This window comes from Cynocephalus volans, chromosome 9 (genome assembly GCF_027409185.1).
Source record: "Cynocephalus volans isolate mCynVol1 chromosome 9, mCynVol1.pri, whole genome shotgun sequence".
In the NCBI taxonomy this organism is placed as follows: Eukaryota; Metazoa; Chordata; class Mammalia; order Dermoptera; family Cynocephalidae; genus Cynocephalus; species Cynocephalus volans.
The window spans coordinates 1,061,559-1,082,589 of NC_084468.1; the positions used below are offsets into that span (position 1 = coordinate 1,061,559).

Sequence of the window (21,031 nt, forward strand, 5' to 3'; positions counted from 1 at the left end):
GCCTCTGTTAGCTACCTGGTGGCTGTGCCCCCACTCTGCCCTTCTGGCATCCCCAAGCTCCTAGGGTCATCCTCAGTGTCCATCTGAGGAGAGGCCAGACTCAGACTTGGAACCAAGTTGGTCACACTAGAAAGTGTTGGTTGCAGATTGAAACGACAGTTCTGGCCTCAGCCCTGCCTTCCCGGTGCCCGCCTGAGGGGCTCGGGGCTCTGAACTCTGGTGGTGGGGTCTGCCGCTGACATGGACGTCTGGACGCCCGGAGCCTGGCTCTGTGGTGGTGTGTCTTGGTTCACATACGCGCTAAGCCCTCGTCTTGTCTTTACCCTCAGAGCTGCTTGGAGTTCAGCCTAAGGATTCAGGAGTTCATTGAACTCATCCGGCAGAACAAGAGACTGGACGCCGTGAGGTAGGACGTTGCGATGTTCATGTGGTTTCCTGGGAGGGCAGCTGCTGGACCGTGGCATCTGGTGGGTCCTCCTTTCTGACTGGCCCTGCTTCTCTCACTGTTCGCAGTCCAGGAGGATGCTCCCCCAACCAGGTGTGGCGACAGGTGGGCGTCACGACCATCCATGTGAGACACGTGGACACTGGGCTCCAGCGCTCACCTTTTCACTTGGGAAAGTGCTGTCAGCTCCCAAAGCTCGGGAGTGTCCCTGGTGTAGGTGGTCCTCAGGTAGCTTCAAGTGTCCTTAGTTTGGGGAATTCCCGTCATGGTCATCTGGGAGAACACTGACCACACGTGGAGCATCTGGGGCTTTCTGCGCAGGCACATCTGGGTTTTCTTGGTCTGTTGGGGCAGCGCCAGGGTGGGGTACAGGGAACCACCCTGTACCCATGTGGTTGCTGCTGCCCGTGTGGCCTCAGCCTGGCACGGCCTGGTGGGGGCTCCCGCTCAGCCTTGTTTGAGTGTGTGGTGTCCACAAAATGAGGGAGGCTGTGTATTGATCTCCCACTTGTTCTCCCAAACTGGCCGCCATCGGCCGGCAGTGTGCCAGAGCCCTCCCCACGCCCGCCTGGGTGGGGTTTATCAGTTCATGCCACGTCTGGGGTGGAGGCGGTGTGGCAGCCGTGGCTCCGAGTGTGGGGTCTTCTCTGTCTGGCCTTGCTTAGTTCCTGCCCATTAAACCTCACACTCTGTGGGCAGGAAGCTTGGCGCTGTGGGCAGAGGGACCCCAGTGGGGCCAGTGGTGCGATGAACTGTTCCTTGGACTGTCAATCAACACATCTGAGGGGCCCTGTGCAGCGTGCGCTGAGCTGACAGGCAGGTCCTGCCCAGGCATGTGTGCAGCAGGAACGTGCCGGCAGAGGTGGTGTGGCCCCGTGGTGCCCTGTCTGTGATGGCCGACGCCTTGGCAGGGGTCCCTTGTCCACCTGAAGTGGGCCGGGTGGACAGCTGTGGGTCTTCCCAGGAAGGGTGCTGCACGGCAGTAACCAGGAATCTTAATACAAGATGCTGAGCCCCAGAGGGTGAGGGGAGAGCCGTGTTACAGGCAGCCCCACAGCACCCACCGTCAGCAGGATGCCCCTCGGCGGTCAGTGACTCAGAAGAGCTCTGGAGGCACAGAGGGGTGGAGGGCTTCCCTGAAGAGGACAGAATGGGGGTCCCCACACATGGCCTGACTGAGTGGGGCACGGCGCCTGCACCATCTGTGGGGGCAGGGCTCCTGCTGGCACCCCTCCCGTGTCTGCTGTGATGTCCTGGGCACTTAACCTACAGGATGTCATCTGCCCAGCATGGCCTAGCCCTGCTTCCCTCACGTGAGCTTCCGTCTCCTGAGGGCCTTGACCCCCAGATCAGCCCAGGAATCTGAAAACAAAACACTGCAGACACCCCCCTCCCCCACCCGCTGCAGCCACTCTTGTCGGGCATCCTTCCTCCTCTTCATCAGGGTAACTACTTGCCCACGTGAGGCTCTTGTGACAGCGGGGCCTCCACTGGGGACTCCTCGGGGACAGGCAGGCAGGGGTCGGGTGGGGAGTTCCTGATGCCTCCGCTGTGTGATGGTTGGGGGCAGAGCCCAGAGCTGCACCCTCTGTGGCTCCATCTGTAGTGGGGGTGCAGGTGGGTCCACTCCGAGGTGGACCTCAGGGCAGGGGTGCGCTTGATCTTTCTCTCTGGCGCAGCCATGTGTTGCAGTAGAATGCAACCCCCAGCCTGGGCAGGTGTGGCACGTGCTGCTGGGGTCACATCACAGGTGGTCTCCAGGTGTCAGCTTGGTCAGGAGGCCCTGCTTCAGGTGTGGGACCTCAGGGACTAGGTGTAGTGAGAGTCAGGTGAGCTAGGGTCCAGGTGTCTGTGAGCATCCACTCTGTGTGCGGGGAGCTCTGGCTGTGGCCTGGGAGTCTCCTCTGTAGATGCCTGGGACAGTCAGGATGTGCAGGAGTAGCTGAAGCAAGAGTGCGTCTTTGTGGACGAAGACTTCTCCACTGAAGGTCGACACAGTGCACCAAAGATGTAGAAATACAACATTCTGTGGCAGGTGATCGGAACTTTCTGGCACAATGTGAATTTTCTGTAGCAAGAAAATCTACTCTATTCCAGTGTAAGAAATAGATAGTGTTTTTATTTTCTGAATGTTCTTACCACGAGCAAATGTAAGAAGACTGATAAAGCTATTTCTACCTGTGGCAGACAAACTCGAGCTGCGGACAAACAGAACCTGGCCACAGAGGCTCTGCACAGCGCCTGGGCTTGGCGGGGCACTAGGCCAGACGCAGGCAGTCAGGTGGGCATCCTAGAAGAGATGAGGTCAGAGCCAAGTCTGCAACCTTGTGTTGGGGGCTGAAACAAGACCTCAGTGGGAGAGGAACAAAGCGAGGCCTTGGGCTGAGATGCGGCAGGAGCCTCTGTGGGCTGGAGGGAGGCAGGAGCAAGGCACGTGCCCAGGCTGGGTGCCACAGGCAGGGCGTGGACAGGACCTGGGGTAGGATGAGGGGCCGCAAGTTTCTAGGGGTCCAAGTGGGCCCTCGTGCCTGGTACCAAATATAGGCTAGCGTTTGCCAGATCCACATGTAAATGCTGTCCTGCTGGGGACAGCAGGGAGGGGCCCTGTCCCAACATGCAGAAGCTTCCAGTGTGTCTAGCACTAAACTCACAGCCTGTATGGTCACCAGAGCATGGGGTCCATGTCGCTCTTCTAGGACTGCCCTGGGGCATTGGTGGGGAGGGGTCCTGCTATCTGGCCGTACCTGAGTGTGTGGACCGGGCAGAGGACATCCTTCGCTGGCTAGGGCTGCAGTGCCCCCTGCCTCGGGCACTTCTGGGCCTACAAACATGAAACTATGAGCTGCTTGTGATTGATTTTTAACATTTTTAACATTTTTTTTTTTTTTAAAGATGACCGGTAAGGGAATCTCAACCCTTGGCTTGGTGTTGTCAGCACCACGCTCACCCAGTGAGCGAACCGGCCATCCCTATGTGGGATCCGAACCCGTGGCCTTGGTGTTATCAGCACCACACTCTCCTGAGTGAGCCGTGGGCCGGCCCAACATTTTTAACTTTTAGTAAATGAGCACCTTTAGTAAAGGTGCCTGGGACAGGGCCTGCACGCGAGTAGCTTCAGCATCAGGGTGGAGCTGTGTTGTGTTGGCTGATGCCCCACCTCAGCCTGGCCTGGCGCTGGTTAGTATTTAGTCTTCTGGGTGTCTTTGCTTCATACGTTTATGATTTTGAAGAAAAAGTTGATGTGACTGTGTGTGTCTCATACCGGCTGTGTCGTGCTCATTTCACTGCCCTCATGGTACCCGCACCAGGTGCTGCCTGCGTGGACATCTGGGCTGCAGATCTCCCAGCGTTGCTGCTGCAATTCTTACTGTAGGGTCCACGTAGCATCATCACCACATCCATGCTTTTGTTTGTTACTTGGCATCAGGATTTGCAGGTCAGAGAGCTAGTGTATGTGGACGCACAGCTTCATCTTAGCAAGGTGTATGGTTTTTTACTTCGAACTTTTGTTTGTGAGGTAAGAAACGCAAATCAGGTTACTCAGTTCGGTGAATTCATAGATGCTGAACAGATGTAACCAAAGGGACTAAATTATCCCTCTCCACCAGGGTTAGGAGGGGTGAGGTGGCCAGATGATGGAAACTCTGGTTGGGCGGGCCACATTCTCTGTACTTTCTGAGGGATGAAAACAGGGGGGGAAGGACACAAAGGACATGGTTTGTGCTGGGAAGAAGCTTCTTCATGAGCGAAGGTGAATAGCAGAACGGTTGGTGCAGTCTCGAAAGAGGGAATTAGGATGTCCAGTGGGGACCTGCTCCTGGACCCAGACTCACATCCGCCCACCTGCGCACAGCTCGAAGGCATCCCCTTGCCAGCCCCTCTCGCAGCTCGTCCCATCAGGTGGACAGCCATGGGGACTCAAGTTTGGCTGCATCCTGAGCCTAGCCACCTATCTTGTCCCCTCCCTGCTGGCCACCTCCCACGCCAGTTCCAGGCTCTGTCAAGACACTGTGTTCCCCCAAGACGGCCATGAGTATCTGGCACCTCCCAGGCCCCACTTTTCTTGGCTTACGCCGTGTTTTTAACACAGCTCAGGGCCGACTTGGGTATGGGGCTCAGGGCCACGTGGCACCGCTGCATCAGGTTCCTGGGACAGAGGGACCTGTCCAGGGGGACGGGGCTCAGGACAGGACTGTGGACCAAGGGTGTGAGTGAGGGCAGGTTCTTTCTCAGGATAGCCAGAAGGATGGCAGCCCTTGGCCCAGAGCAAGCTCTTGGGAAGGAGGCCGGTGTGTGGGGCGCACGAGCAGGTGCCCACTGGGCAGCTCGCAGGGAGCTGCCGTGCTCCACGTCAGTCTCATCCAAGCTGGGGTCAGGCTCTGGTCAGGCCAGGCGGTGGCCACTCATGTTGTTTGCTTGCACACTCAGGGCTCAGAGGGCTGGGCCGGGCCAGCCGTGGAGTTCGACCTGTGGACCCAAGTGAGGCTGTTGTTCCCTGGGAGGCTGGGCTGGGGAGTCACTGCAGAACAGGGAGGGGTTGTAGTCGAGAAGGTAGGACCAGCTCTCGGTCCCTGGGGCCATGGGAGTGTGCATCCAGGGGCAGTCGTCTCTGGGACTGGGGCTCGCTTTAGACCAGAGTCATTTTGGAGGCTCAGGTGTTTTCTGTGGGGGATTCCATATAGGTGTGTGCCTGTCCCTGTGAGGAGGGGCCGCCCGAGGACTCTGCTTTCCCAGCCCCTGGTAAGTTGTCGTCCTGCCATCTCGGACCGCCGCAGACCCTGCCCATCGGGTCTACTCAGGTCGGGATTCACTTTGTGCCTAGATTCTGCCATAAAGACTGTCAACTCAGGTTCCAACAGATGAAAACACAAACCTGAATGTGCCAAAATGTTTTTCAGGCATGCGAGAAAGCACTTCAGCCAGGCTGAGGGCAGCCAGCTGGATGAAGTCCGCCAGGTCATGGGCATGCTGGCCTTCCCACCAGACACGCACATCTCCCCATACAAGGTACCGTGCTAGCCCCGCCGTCCCACTCCGGTCCTTGGGGCCGAGGTGTCCCTATGGGGAGGGTGCACAGGGTGTGTCCACCAACTCGTAGGCCCTGTCTGCAGCCACTGCCACACAGGGAGGCTGGCTGGGGTGCCCCAGCCACGTGCCCACGCTGGGCTGCCTTTTCCAGCTTCAGTCTCGTTCTCCTAAGAAAGTCGGATCAGAAAGGTTCAGGGAGTGTCAGCCTGGACGCTCGGCTTCCTTTCCCATCGCCCCTTCATTTTCTGTCTTTCTGCGGTCCTTAGTCAGAAGTTGAGCCAGGCGCTCTTCTGCCTTCCTCCTGCTGCCACCATGTGTTTCGTCTGTGAGTGCTGGAGCCTCTGCCTCTGCAGTCCTGCAGGCGTGGTGGTGGTTCACTTCCTTTCCTACTCCTGTTTCGGGCATCTTTTCCCGCGTGTCCTGGTCTTTCCCTTTGCTGCCTCAGGGTCACTGGCAGGCCTTCTGTGCTCAGCTACTCCTGCTGAGGGCCCCCGCTTGCTTTCACTTTGTGGGTGGGTGGGTGTGAGGTCATGGCCATACACTGTTGCTAACCAGAGTCCAGCGCACTGCCCCTGGCCCCTGCTTGGTGTGGCCGTCATGGGGCCGGTACTCACCCGGTGCTCACCCACTGCCTCTGTGTCATCCCCCAGAAAAGGAAAAAGTACAGTTCTTTGCCCTGGAGTTTACAGAGTTTGTTTTGTGGGCCTTGAAGCTGGTCTCTGTGGGTGGTCCTGAGGTGTTTGGGACATCTTATGACAAAAATTATCAGGTGACAGAGATCTTCAGGTATTGAGTCTAGACTTCTCAGATTTTAAGTCAGTGTCTTTTGTTTCTCTTACCTGCTCTGGAGAAGATTTTGTTAAAAATGCAAGAAAGGCTGACCCACCTTGGGGCTGAGGCCTCGGCTTAGGATGGGCGTGGATATGTCTCTCTCTTCCTGGCGGGACTCACGGTGGCAGGAACAAACACCACGGTGACAGGCAGGGGCCCAGGCTTACTCTTGGAGTCAAGCACAGCCCACCACGTGGTCCTGACCGTGAACGGCAGTCAGAGGGATTTGGCAACGTGGAGGAGAAAGACCAAGCTCCCCAAGATCCACAGGGAAACCTCGGCTCAGGGGAAATGGGCAATTTAGGGTACGGGGACCTCAGAGGGTTGGGGCAGTGGAGTTTCTCAGAACCAAGAGCAGGGCGCCGTGCAGAAGAGCAAGGACCTAGTACTCCTGAGTTTCACAGTCGCCGGACACAGGGAACAAACCCTTGTCTTGTGGCAGGAAGTCACAGCCATGCATGTGGGCCACGTGAGACCACAGAAAGGCAGGGGCCACAGACCCTGGGGCATGGAAGGTTGCCAGGAGCTGTCCTTTTCTGTGAGAGCATTCTGGACTGTTGGTTTAATCCTGTTGCAGACTCTGCTTTGATAAAGCAATAACAATAAATTTTTATAAGTGCTGGAGTTGTGTGATGTTTACTGTAACTAAGACTGTCAGAGGAGCTTGAGGAATGCCCCCGCCCCACCGTGGCAGCATCCGTGCTGGCTGGAGCCTAAGGGCACTTTCTGGGTTTTCTCTTTCTTGTGTGTGCTTGGTCGTTCTCGCGTGAGTTCTCTCTCTCTGAGTCTAAACCTGAGTTTTTAAAGGACAGACATCAACCAGCCTTAATTTTCTGGTCTGGGATGCTTTAGGCTGAGGTGGCATTACTGTGTGCCATTTCATGAATTGCTCTCTGAGGTCAGACTTCTCCCTCTAACTCTTAATGCTCCTAAGCTCACTCTGTGATGAGCTGTCCCTCCCACCTAGCAACCCTTTTTTTGTCACGAGGGCACAGGATCCACACATGCTGGATCATTCTCATCGGTTCACAAGCAGGTGAATGTTCCAGAAAGTTAAGCCATGGATGGTCCTGCATGTATTCAAACCAAGGTTCCGGGGAGCTGCACTTTGTGCTGAGCTTCAGCAGGTGACAGAGTCCCCAGCACCCTCTGCCCTGTCTCTTGCAGGACCTGCTGGACCCGGCCCGGTGGCGAATGCTGATCCAGCAGTTCCGGTATGACAACTACAGACTGCACCAGCTGGGAAACAACTCTGTGTTCACCCTCACCCTGCAGGCCGGCCTCTCAGCAATAAAGACACCGTATCCTTCCCACGTGCTCAGTCCTGTCTAGTCAGGGGTTCATGTCTTTGGTTGCATGTTAACAGACTCACCTTGAACCTACCACCCCGTCCTCTGTCATGAAGACAGACACTGCGTCCCCTGTGGGAAGACCTGAGTTCCCCGTGCAGTGTGCTGGCGACGAGTTGAGAAGGTCTGAGGTAGAGGTTGTTGAGAGAAGCCCTGAACCCATCGTGGGATCCTGGATCACTGCATCTTAGACGCTGCTACGTACACCTCGTGCTGATTTAAAAGCGAACGCTCACATGGCGTCTCGTGGCTGAGATGTTAACCATTCAGAACAGTTTTCTCATCTGATTCCCAAGAGTCCTCTAGGACTCTTTAATTGGTCTGAACCCTTCCTGTCCCAGCCAAGTATCTTTTCTTTTCTTCTCAAATTTACTCAGAAAACCCTGGTCATGCCTGTGCAGGGAGGCAGCCTCCTCTCTCCAGAGAAAGCTGAGACACTCTGACCCCAACCACTCGTGGGTCCCTCTTTGGCTGGATTTGGCAGAACCCTTTTGAGTGTGAGGCCTGGTCCTTCCACAACTGACCATTGGTTTCTCCCCAGCAGACCCTGGGCTGATCACCTCGTAGTTGTCTTCCACGGCACCGTCACCTGATGCAGGATGCCTGGGCAGGCCCTGCATGTGACAGGACTTAGCTCCTGTTGAGGAGGACTCAGTTCCTCCTGTGACCTCACTCTGTCCCTCATGTGACAGAGGGACCTCACTGTGTCCCTTGTGAGTGTTCTGTGACTGACTCCGTCCTGTGTGTGACAGGACCCTGTCCTGTGTATGACCGACTCCAGCCCCACATGTGTGACTCACTCACTCGTGTGGCATTACCTGGGACCACTGCTGGTACCTGGCTGAGCTGGGCTTTGAAATGAGGCTCAAGCCCCTCATTCTCACTGTCTCTGCTAAACACTGGAGAGTAAGGCCTTTCTCGTGTGTTTGCTCACTGCCTTCTGTGAGGTTCCGAGAATGTCCCTGGTCTCGTGGCTCTTGCCTGTCTTGCGGCTCTTGCCTGTCTTGCCTTAGAGGGTGTGGGGTTAGGACGACTGAGCCAGCGTGGTCCCTGTGGTCCTGGTGCAGAAGGTCCTGGGGGTGGGAGGTGCTCTGGCCTCAGTGAGGCTGCTTTCCTGTTGAACACAGCATTTTCCTCGCTTTGAAAGGTGGCCCTGGTGTTGCTCTCTGTGCGGTGCTCAAGTGGCTGGGAAGGTGCCCTGAGCTCAGAGCAGTGAGCACCTGCAATTAGCGGTGCCTCACCCTCGCTGCCCCGGGCAGCCCCGACCCCTTCCTTAACCCGAAGCACAGACAGTGCTACAAGGAGGACGGCAGCTCCAAGAGCCCTGACTGCCCCGTGTGCAGCCGCTCCCTGAACAAGCTGGCGCAGCCCCTGCCCATGGCCCACTGTGCCAACTCCCGCCTGGTCTGCAAGATCTCCGGTGACGTGATGAACGAGAACAACCCGCCCATGATGCTGCCCAACGGCTACGTCTACGGCTACAACGTGAGGGGCCCGGGAGCGCGGGCCGTGTGCACAGCTCTCGGCTGTCATTTGAAAGTGGGCAAGGGGGCGGGAACGACAGGTGGGCAACCCCAGGATGCCTTTGACGGGTATACCTTCAGGATGTAGCTTTGCAAAATCAGATGGCTTTTATTCCCTTACGGTTTGTTGCATGAATTTTTCTTTTTTAAAAGATGACTAGTAAGGGGATCTTAACTTTTGACTTGGTGTTGTCAGCACCACACTCTCCCAAGTGAGCCACGGGCCGGCCCTTGTTGCATGAATTTTTAATGTGACTCTAATTTATATCACATATGCTGATCTTAATGCACTCCCGGTCTTATTTTTTCAGTCTCTGCTTTCTATTCGTCAAGATGATAAAGTTGTTTGCCCAAGAACCAAAGAAGTCTTCCACTTCTCACAAGCCGAGAAAGTGTACATCATGTAGGCCCCACGTCACCAGCACACACCTCAGGGTCAGGGACTGTGTGGCATGGAGGCCACCCCTCGTCCTGCCCCTGAGCTCCAGCTGCCAGGAGTTTCTGTTTCTTGCGACCAAAGATCAGTGAGCAATGATAAATACTCCTAGGAAGAGAAGAAATAAGATTTAATAAGTTTGTACTTGAAAACAACGTTTTGATTGTTAGGATTTTGTAACATAAGTCAACTATCTCACCTTTCAAAGAAAACTTTTCTTTAAAGACTGACCTAACATTGAGGGAAACTTAAGAACATTTCAAAAATAGGAATCAACTATTTCCTGTGTTTCTCAGTTTCCTCCCTTTTGCTAATGAGACTTGGAGAACAGGCCAGTCGTTGGCCATCTCGTGTCAGGCCTGGAAGAGGGGGCAGCGACGCCGGACTAGCCTACAGTGACTCATGATGCAGAGCCACAGGGGCTGGCTCTAAGGACTGCCCACCTGCACCATGTTCCCGCAGGACTGTCAGTATGTGCGTAGGTTCAACATCACGTCTTCGTGTGCCACCTTATTTCCTGCTTTGAGAATGTATTTACGTGGAAATCCACTGGACTGAGTTTCTGCAGATGCCTTGCTGGATGGTTCCATAACTTTAGAGTCTAAATACTATTCGTACAGAAACTAATCGTTCAGTTGAAATAAGTACTGATGACTTCTCAAGACGAATGAACCGTCGTAGCTTACACAGAACCATATTGTAGAGGTTTGTATTTAGTGCTTATTTTTGCATGTTGATGTCGATTAGCTAATAAACTGTAAATGTAAAACATGTTAATAAAATGGTTTTCCGTTTCTTATTTCTGTGTGAGGCAGAAGCTGCTGTGTGCTTCCAACCCCCTTTGGTTGTGTTCTCCTGTTCTCCTTGGTCTGCTCAGCAGATGGGGCAGGGGCCTTAACCCACATGGACCTGGGTTTGTGCAACTTCTGTTGCTGCAACCACAGGGGGGCTCAGAATGCAGCTAGAGACCATCCCAACCCAGTTGGCCCTAGGAGTGGGTGGTGCCAGGAGGCACAGGCCATCCTGGCTTGCCTTGCACAGCCCTCCCCTCACCACAGCATCGAGGGGGGCTGCCCTAGAGAAGACAGCACCCGTATTTCGAGTCCTGAGGGCCCACCTGGCTCCTGCTAGCCCAGCCAGTGCCCTCCTGGGGGATAGGAGGCATAGGCTAGGGTTTTGCCCCAGCCCAACTGGAGGACTGACTGGGATTTGAGACCACCTCCTGTCAACTTGGTCCCTGGTTTCAGGGACCTACAGGCTCTTTTCTGTTCCAAGTGTGGGCTCAGGCTGCACCATTCTCCCCTCCCCCGTTCTCCTCTGCTGCCCAGCTCTGCTGTGGCCATCCTCCCGCCCGTCAACCTGGGCCACTCCATATCCGTGACACCACTGGAGCCCCAACATGTTCACACACATTCGTTCAGGCCTTGGCTAAAGCAGACACCTGTGGTTCCCACTGCTGACCTCTGCTCCCTGGGTCCAGGTTGCTGCCCTGTACTCTACCTTTGGGTCTCCCGTGACTTGCACCTTGCATGTTGGCCACTGCTGTGGATTGATGTCCCCCAAAAACTTTGTCCCCACTGTGACAGTGTAAAGAGAGTGGGAAATCCTATTACGGTAAATGAAGAGGAGATTGGACTGTAGCACCACACCATAGTGAATGGATTAATAATGGTGGTCAGGGGTGTGGTTGTGAGGGCTTTAAAAGGAGAGTGAATGAGGAGGTTAGTTTCTCTCTGCTTCCACCATCTTACAGTGTGAGACCCCTGCATTGCTGTAAAGCCACCACCAAAGAAGACCCCCACCAGATGTGTTCCCTGGACTTTGGACTTCCCAGCCTCCGAAACTGTAAGCAATACATTTCATTTTCTTATAAATCACCCAATTCAGGTATTCTTTTATGAGCAGCAGAAATGGACTAGCACAGCCACCTGCTGCCAGCAAGCACGGGGCTCGGGCAGGCGGTGGCTTGTCTGCATGGCCTCTCCCTGCAGCACTGTGGGCTGTCGTGAGCAGGGTCTTCTCAGGCCTTGCCTCCTGCTCCTTCTTTCCTCTTTTGTTGGAGTCTAACATAGTGGAGTGCACACACCCTGAGTGTTCACATAATTTCCACATTATGCACACATGTAATCACCACACAGTGTTCCAGCTTCCCAGAGACACGCCCAGGTCCTTTCCCAGTCAGCATTCTGGCATTCATCATTAATTATCAGAGAGCAGCTCAGCCAGTTCTCGAACCTCATGGAAACGGTCACACAGTAGGGCTCGCGTAGCTCCGCTTTCCGCCTGGCAGTTCCCCCCGCCATAGCAATAGTTTGTTCGGTCTATTTACGGCTGTGTCGTGGTCCCCTGGAGCACTGAGCACAGTGGTTTATCCCTTCTACACCTGGGCTGTTTCCAGATAAAGCTGCTGTGAGTACTGTCACGTGGCTTTTGCTGGACATGCACTCCGGGAAGATGCTAAACAGTGGCAGTGTTGGGCGTGTGTTTAACTTCAGCAGATGCTGACAATCTGTGCCAGCTTCCACCCACCCCTGAGCAGGAGTTCCACCCGCTCCACATCCTCACCCATGCCTGGCACTGGTAGTCTTTAATTTTAGACATTCTGTTGGTGATGAGTGTTACTGTATTTTTTTTTAATTGAAGTAAAAGTTGCATGCATAAAGTGCATAATCTTAAGTAAAAATATGCAGTGAGTTTTAATAAATGCACACCTATATGTAACCACCACCCAAGCCCAGGGACGGCCCCAGAAAGTTACTTGTATCTTTCAGGCTGTCCACAACCCCTACACGCAATCATCGCTGATTTTTATCACCACAGATTAGTCGTCTTCACAAAAACTGAATCATAGAGTATGCACTCTTGTGTCTGGCTTGTTTCACTCAACAAATGCTTCTGAGATTCATCCGTGTTGCTGCGTGTATCAGTAGTTCCCCTGTGTATTGCTCAGTAGTGATAGTGGCAGTAATTTGTGTTTACATAGACCATCGTCTTTTTTGGCGATTGGCTGGTTCAGGGATCTGAACCCTTGACCTTGGTGTTACAAACACTGTGCTCCAACCAAGCGAGCTGACCAGTCAGCGACCCAGACCACAATTCGTTTCTGCACCATCATCTTGATGGACATCTGGGTTGTTCCCATTTTTTTTTTTTTTTTTTTTTTTGGCCATTTTAAGTAAAGCTGCTTAAACATTTGTGTACTAGTCTTTTTATGGACATTATTTTCATTTCTTTTGGAAGTAATTCTCTGGAAGTAGAATTACTGAGTCATGGTGTTGCTGTATGTTTAACTTTACAACAACTGCCAAAGAATTTTCCAAAGTGGTGACACCATTTTGCATGCCCACCGGCAGGGTGAGGGTTCCAGCTGCCTCCGTCCTGGCCACCGTTCAGTACTGTCATTCACTTCCATGTTGGCTGTTCAGGTGGGTGTGTGCTGGCACCTTGCAGGAGCTTTCATCTGCTTTTCTCTGATGACTAATGACATTGAGGTCCTTCTGATGTGCTGATTGGTTATTCATACATCTGTTCAAGCCTTTTGCCCATTTTTAATTGCATTATCTTACCGATTGATAGGAATCCTTTACATATTCCAGACACAAATCCTTTGTCAGATACACGTATTTGTAGTTTATTGACAGTGTCGCTTAATCGGTAGAGGTTTTAATTTTAGTGAAGTTCAATTTATCAATCCTTTCTTTTGTGGTTAATGCTTTTTTATGTTGTAAAAAATGTTTGCCTACCCCAGGGTCACAGTAATATTCTCTTGTATCTTCTAGAAGATTTAGTGTCAGGTTTTATGTTTAGGTGTGTAACACACCTCAGATTAGCTTGTGTGTGGAGTGTGAGGAGGCTGGAGGATTGCTCTCCACCCTGCGCCCATGTGTTTATTCCGCTGTTCCAACGTCATGCATTAGAGACCTTTCTCTCCTTGTTGAATAATGTTGGCTCCTTTGTTTTTTTAAATCTTCTGACTGCGTAAGTTTGGGTCTACTTCCCGATGCTGTCTTCTAATAGACCTTCAGGTCTATCCTTACACCAATACCACATTACCTTGATTACTGCAGTTTTAAAGCAAATCTTGAAGCCAGGTAATATACGTCCATCAGTTCGTTGTACTTGTTCACAGCTGTTCTGGCTGTTCTAGATCCTTTGTATTTCCACATAAATCTTAAGAGTCAGCTTGTCGATGTCTACTGAAATTTTTTATAAGCCTGCTGGGATTTTAACTGGAATTGCCTTGACTCTATAGATCAATCTGAGGACCGTATTAGTTTGCCTGGGCTACCATAATAATACCACAGACTGATGGCTTCAACAACAGAAATGTATTTCCTCACAGTTGTGGAGGAGGTGCTGGCAGGGTTGGTTCCTGGTGAGGCCGCTCTTCCCGGCTTGCAGACCAGCCACCTTCTCTGTGTGTCCTCTGTGCTTGCACATCTCTGGTGTCTCTTCCTCTTACAAGGACACCAATCCTGCTGGATTAGGGTTTCACCCTTCTGACCTCATTTAACCTTAATTATCCTTAAAGACTTTATCCCAAACATTGTCAAGTTGGGGGGTTAGGGCTTCAACATATGAATTTTGGGGAACACCATTTGGCCCATAACAGGGACTTTAAAATCGTAACAGTATTGAGTCCTCCGACCCATGAACATGATGTATCTTCCCAAAGATTTAGATATTTCTCTCATCTAAGTTTTATAGTTTTGAGTGTACATATTTTGCACATATTTGTTAATTTAACTCTAAGTATTTCATGATTTTTAATGCTATTGTAAATGTATTTTTTAAATTCAGCCTTTCAATTGTTCATTAGTAATAGACATAACTGATTTTTTATACTGATCTTGTATATACTGTGAACTTAATAACTCATTAGTTCTAGTAGCTTTTTGGTAAATTTTTTAGGATTTTCTGTGTACGTGATTATATCATCTGCAAATAAAGACAGTTTTGCATCTTCCCTCCTAATCTCTGTGCCTTTATTTCTTTTTCTTGTTGCAGTAGTAGCTGTAGCCTCCAGTACAATGTTAAATAAGAGGGTTGAGATTGGACAGCCCTTGTCTTGTTTCCAATCTTCAGCAAATAGCATTAAGTCTTCCACAATTAAGAATGATGTCTGCTGTAGGCGTTTTGCAGATGTCCTTTATCAGGTTGAGGAATTTCCACTCTAAGTTTCCTAAGAGTTATCATGAATGGCTATTGAATTTTGTCAAATGTAATGGAATTACCATATGGTTTTTCTCCTTCATTCTGTTTATATGGAGAATTAAATTGATGGATTTTGAATTGTTAAACTTTGCATTCCTGGAACAAACCCCACGTAGCATGTTGTGTTGTTATTTTTATGTATCGCTGCACTGGACTTGCTAGGACTTTGCTGGGGTCTTTTGCAACCATGTGCATTAGTGTTACTGGTCTACAGTCTTTCTCGCAATGTTTTTGTCTGGTTTTAGTATCAGGGAATTCCAAACTCATGAAATGAATTGGAAAATATTCTCCTCCTTGTGAATTTTCTTAGAGTTTGTGTAAAATTGATATTTCTTAAATGTTTGATAGAATTTACCAGTGAAACCATCTGGGTTTGAAGTTTTCTTTGTGGGAAGGTTTCTAATTATGAACTCAGTTTCTTTAATAGTTGTAAGACTAGTCAGGTATTTTTTCTTAAGTTTGATAAATTTTTTGTCATTAAAAAACTTGTCAGTTTCATCTAAGTCACAGAATTTGTTGGTATAAAGTTGTCCATACATACCCTAATTTATTTATTTATTTATTTATTTATTTAATGTCTGTAGGGTCTATAGTGATATCTACTTCCCTAATGATCCTGGTAATTTGATCAGTCTAGCTTGAAGCTTATCAATTTTATCCATCATTTCAAAAAACCACCTTTTGATTTGATTGATTTTCCCCCTATTGTTTGCCTATTTTCTATTTAATTGATGTCAGTACTTATTATTTCACTCTGGCTTATTTTGGGCTTAATTGTACTTTTTCTAGCTTTTTTGGCGGGGGATGTTAGATTACAGTTTGGGCCTTTTATTTCTAATATAATCATTCCACAAATTTTGATACGTTTTCATTTTCATGTAGTTCAAAATATTTTATAATTTCCCTTGTGATTTTCTTCTTTTGGCCCATGGGTCATTTAGAAGTCTGTTGGTCAGTTTCCAAATATTTTTCTTATTAAGTTCTTTTTTTTTTTTTTTTTTGTCTTTTTCGTGACCGGCACTCAGCCAGTGAGAGCACCGGCCATTCCTATATAGGATCCGAACCCGCAGCGGGAGCGTCGCTGCGCTCCCAGCGCTGCACTCTCCCGAGTGCACCACGGGCTCGGCCCTTAAGTTCTAATTTAACTCTGTTGTCTGAAAACATACTCTATATGGTTACAATCCTTGTAAATTTATGACTTGTTTTATGGCCCAGAATATGACCTCTCTCTGTGAATGCTGCATGTGCATTTAAAAAGAATATTATGTTCTGCAGCTTTTGAGTAGTGTTCTACAAATATCAATTTGGTCAAGTTGGCTGATGCAGTTAAAGTTTTTCATATCCTTACTGGTTTTCTTTCTACTCTATTAACTACTGAGAGAGGAGTCTTAAAACTCCACAACTATAACTGTGAATATATCCATTTCCCATTTAGTTCTATCAGTTTTCACATCATGTATTTTGATTCTTTAATCTTAAATGCGTATGCATCTAATGACAATGTCTTCTTAAAAGATTCACCTCTTTATCATTATGAAATGACCTTCTCTTGTAATATTTCTTGTTGTAAAGTCTACTTGATTGGATGTGACTATAGCCACTCCAGCTTTCATGTGCTTAAGTGTTTGTACATTATGTCTTTTTTGATGCTTTTACTTTTAACTTATCTAAATCTTAAATTTGAAGTTTGTTTCTTGTAGACAGAATATAGTTGGGGTGTAATCTTTTAAATCCAACTGGACAATCTCCGCCTTTTAATTGGCATGTTTAGACCAATGACGTGTAATATAGTTATCGCTGTGGTCTCAATCCTCACCTCCAGTTTGTCCTATATGTCCCTTGTCTTTTCATCATCTTCATCTGCCCTCCTTTGGATGGAGTATTTTTAAATGACTCCACTTTATATTTGTGGACTTACTAGCAATACCTAATTTGTTTGTGGTTGCTCTAGGGGTTCAGTGTACATCTTTAACTTGTCACAGAAAACTGTCAAGCGATACTATACCTTTTGATGTAAAAATAGAAGAATTTTAGGACATGTACTACATTCCTCCCCTCCCCTGCCCTTGGGGCTATTGTTGTCATACTTTTTCTTCTACAGATGTAATATACTCTGCCACATATTATTATATTTTCTTTAAGCAGCCAATAAATTATGAAAGATTTTTGAAATGAAATATATTTACCTGCATTTTTACCATTTACAGAACTCATTCCTTTTATAGATCAAGTTTGCATCTCGTATCACTTTCATCTGAAGAGCTTCCTGTAACATTTCCAGTACTGCAGATCTGATGGTTGTGGATTCATTCAAATTTTATTTGGCTGAAAATGCTTTTTATATCACCTTAGTTTTTGAAAGATATTTTATACTGCATATACAATTATAAGTTGGCAGTATTTTTTTTCTTTTACTACTTTAAAGATGTTCCATTTTCTTCTGGCTTGCATTTTTTTCTGCAAAGAAATCTGTGGTTTATCTTTTAACTCTGTAACATGCCTTTTGTTTTCTGACTGCTTTTAAGACTTTTGTCATTAGTTCTCTGCAATTTGATTACAATGTGCCTTGGGTGGTTTTTTGTTTATCCTGCTTGGGTTTTATAATCTTGAAGTTTCAGTTGATTCTTTTAAAATATCTTCTACTTCTCATCATGATTCATCTTGGTTTTCTAATTTTATTTACTTATTTCAACATTCAACAAATATTGAGCACCTACTGTGTGCCTGGTGTCATGAAACAAAGATCCCTGTTCTCATGGAGCACACGTTCTGAGGGTGGAAAAGGGACAAAATAAGCAACGATAAATAAGATGACAAGCCTGTGTGGTAGAAGGCTGCAAGTGCTGTGGGAGAAGTAGAGCAGGTTAAGAAAGTGGGGAGAGGGAGGGTGTGTTACAGCAAGGGCGGCGAGAGGTCACACGAGTGCGTGCTCAGGCTGAGGGATGAGTGAAGAGTGCAAGGAGGTGAGGAAAGGGCCTCGCAGAAAATGGGAATGAACCTTCCAGAAAGAGGAGACAGCTCCACAGAGGCCTGCGTGCTGGTGCCAGACAGGTATGTAGAAGGGATGGGCAGGGGCAAAGGCACAAAATATACGACACAATGGGTTCTAGGACATGAGCAAGGTTGTGCAACCAGCACCACGATCTAATTCTAGAACTCTGGAAACCCTGTACCCACTGGCGGTCGCTCCCCACCCCACCCCCAGCCCTGCTACCAGGGTCTGCCTCCTGCAACCTTGCCTTTGCCCTTTCTGGGCATTTCCTATGAACGGTCCTTTGTACCTGATTTCTTCACGAGCAGTTTTCCAGGGTTGCTCTAGCTGTAGCACGTGTCATACTTCACTGGTTTCTAAGGGTGGCTGGTATTCCGTCGCAAAGCCACCTTCTATCATTCACCTGTCGACCACTTGGGTCCCACCTCGTGCCATTACGAACGACGCCAGGGACTTTCGTGCAGGAAGTCTGTGTGCGCACAGACGTCTCTTTCCCTTTCATTCTTTTCTGACGAGATCTGCTCCGCTTGCCGAATGGGCACTGGGGACCCACGGCGTCCGGCAGCAGGACCTGGGTGGGCGTGCCCCCGGAGCCACCCGCAGAGACCCCTCCCCGCCGGGTCCCCCGCCGCGCCACCGAGTGCCCGGCCCAGGGACCCCGAGCCACGAGGGATCCCAACACACGCCCCCGCCCGGAGGAACCCTGAGCCCCACGGGACCCCACCACACGGCCCTGCCCCGAGGAACCCCGAGCCCCACGGGACCCCACCACACGGCCCTGCCCCGAGGAACCCCGAGCCCCACGGGACCCCACCACACGCCCCTGCCCCGAGGAACCCCGAGCCCCACGGGACCCCACCACACGCCCCTGCCCCGAGGAACCCCGAGCCCCACGGGACCCCACCACACGCCCCGAGCCCCGAAGACCCCGACCCCAAGCCTTTCGCCCGAGCCCCGGCCCTTGGGGACTCCTGCCCCACTCCCCTAACCGAGCTCCCCACGCCGGCCCCTCCCGGGCAGCGCGGGGCGCCCTGTGGGGCGGAGGTCTCGGCGACCCCGAGGGAGACACACGCCGAGGCTCCTACCTGGGCCTTCCTTGCCGCCCCGTCGTAGGGGCAGAGCCCGGGCACCGCGAGCCTCCTGGCTGCGACGGCATTTAGGCCGAGGTCGAAATCTCTCCCTGATCCTCAGTTTCCCGGTCTGCCGTCGGGGCCGAAGCGGCCCCGCCCCCCGGCGCCAGCACGCGCGGCCCCTTTAAGGACTTGCTGCGCCCTCCCGACTGCTTTTTCTTGCTCGTCGCTCTCCCTGGGCTGCCCCGCCCCGCCGAGAGAGCGCCTACGTCACCGCACAGACCTCGACCGCGCCCTCGCGCCTTCGCCGCCAGGGCCAGAGCGAGCCATTGGCAGCCGAGTTCGATGGCACGTGACAGGAGGTGGGCGGGGCTCTTGCCGGAATTGGCGGAGCGAAGGAGGCAGTGTCGGCATCGCGCCGTAGGTGAGGCCGCCGCCGCGCCGACTTCCGCTCCCGTGCCGCCCTGATCAGGGGAAGCCAATGGCTGTAGAGCTCTTGGGCAGGGGGCGTGGGCTCCGCCGGAAGAGGCGGGGCGAGGGGAGCGACCCGGTTGCGCGGTAGGTTTCTCTGTCGCCGCGATGCCGGGCGGGGGTCGCGGGCGGCGGCCGCGGGCGGCGGCCGCAGGGCGGGCCTCTGGGTGACAGGCCGCCCGCCGTCCCCGCCCGGCCGCCGTTGCGTCCCGTGGGGCGTGAGGGAACGGACGGCCGCGACCGGCCGGGGAGGGCGGGTCGGAGCGCAGGGCCGGAGCCCCTCCTGCTTGTCGCCGAGGAGGCCTTGCTGGGCCCGCCCGGGGACCGCCGCAGGGAGCAGGTGAGGGCCCGGCAGAGGGTGGAGCTTAGCGAGCGCGGGCTCGTCGGACCCAGAGCGGGAGGTCCCGGCGGAAACTTAGCGCGCCCGCACTGCGTGTCGTAGGTATGGATCAGAGGCTTTCTCAGTTGGTGGAAGAGCTCACGACTTCGGGGGAACCCCAGCTGGACCCTGAGAAAACCAAGGCACTGAAGAGGATCTGCAAGTATGTCTTCAGGTTCAGCGTTTCGTGGTAACTGACAGGCCCGGCGTGACAGTCTGTATAACAGAGTACCTGAAACTGGGTCACGTGCTGAAAACATGAGACTGACTTCTTACAGCTTTGCGGGCGGGAGGTCCAATGTCCAGGGAACACATCTGGTGAGGGCCTCTCTGGGCGGTGACTGCAGGTCCCGTGGGTCAGAGGCAGTCACACGGCGAGAACAGCATGAGCAAGAGCTCCTTAACGTGCTCACTTGCTCCCACTGAGCCGTTAACCCATCACTCCACAAGTGGACTAATCCATTCACGAAGGCACAGTTGTCAAGATCCAGTCACCTCTTACCGATCCCACCTTTCAACATTGCCGTAGTCTGACTTCCCACCCTCTTGACACTGTTACCACGTAGCTCAGGCTTCAGTGACTTTGGGGAGGAGGTTCAGTCCACAGTGAGCCCATGACATACCTCGGAGATTGTGGGGCTCCCCCTCGGGTCCAGCCCTCTGCCCACATGCATATATCTCAGCTGTCCCTTGCCTGCCCCCACAATCATCTTCCTCTGCCTGGGAAAGAACCACCAAAGGAACACACTCAGGACATTTTCCCAGGGTCTTGTGATGCCTAGCTGTGACAGGAAATGTTCTTGGGATAGTGGTCCCAGGGTGGGGGTGTGGGTTGTGGGGGAGAACACATTAGGTGCCTGTGTGCATTCGTCCTCATGTGCGTGTGAGACAAAGCACATGGGTGACTTGTGCATCCTGGAATGCACAAACATCCTGTACAGATAGCCGTATATCTTTTTCTTTAATGTTGAGAAATGTGAAGGCAGAAAGATTAGTTTGCAGATGGGCTAATTCTCTGTCTGCCTTTAAAATATGCCCATCCCAGCTTGTCTCTCCTTCCGAGGAAAGTGTTGGCTGGGATCTTTGTTGAGCACCTTTAGGCAGCCAGAAATTCGGGGAGGAAGCAAAACTCCTTTCTCTCAGACGCTGGGAACATGAGCCAGAGGTGGCTCATTGTCTTGTGTCCTGTATTTACAAACAGGAGAATTTAAGTGGTAGATTATTGAACAATGAAGTGTTCACATTTTGATAAAAAGTTGCAGCTCACATCAGGTTTTGCTCTCTGCCCCAGAA

General features: G+C 51.4%; 2 protein-coding genes across 9 annotated transcripts in view; both read left to right on the top strand.

Annotated features, from left to right (window-relative positions):
* The window catches only part of MAEA (macrophage erythroblast attacher, E3 ubiquitin ligase), a 49,959-nt gene extending 39,548 nt beyond the window's left edge, over nucleotides 1-10,411 (top strand). For 3 of the 5 annotated variants that reach the window (XM_063108785.1, XM_063108787.1, XM_063108789.1), the window contains 5 exons: nucleotides 330-406; nucleotides 5,344-5,452; nucleotides 7,472-7,605; nucleotides 8,943-9,217; nucleotides 9,488-10,411. In XM_063108785.1, the coding sequence (XP_062964855.1) occupies nucleotides 330-406; nucleotides 5,344-5,452; nucleotides 7,472-7,605; nucleotides 8,943-9,217; nucleotides 9,488-9,513 (621 nt within the window). In that variant the 3' untranslated portion in view covers nucleotides 9,514-10,411. The remainder of the gene's footprint in view (nucleotides 1-329; nucleotides 407-5,343; nucleotides 5,453-7,471; nucleotides 7,606-8,942; nucleotides 9,218-9,487) is intronic. The other 2 variants (XM_063108786.1, XM_063108788.1) reach the window with 1 other exon arrangement.
* Nucleotides 10,412-11,395: 984 nt separating this feature from the next.
* The window catches only part of UVSSA (UV stimulated scaffold protein A), a 51,289-nt gene continuing 41,653 nt past the window's right edge, over nucleotides 11,396-21,031 (top strand). For 2 of the 4 annotated variants that reach the window (XM_063108777.1, XM_063108778.1), the window contains exons 1-2: nucleotides 11,396-11,457; nucleotides 19,802-19,901. In XM_063108777.1, the coding sequence (XP_062964847.1) occupies nucleotides 11,418-11,457; nucleotides 19,802-19,901 (140 nt within the window). In that variant the 5' untranslated portion in view covers nucleotides 11,396-11,417. Of the gene's footprint in view, nucleotides 11,458-19,414; nucleotides 19,447-19,546; nucleotides 19,700-19,801; nucleotides 19,902-21,031 lie in introns of those variants that run through there. The other 2 variants (XM_063108780.1, XM_063108779.1) reach the window with 2 other exon arrangements.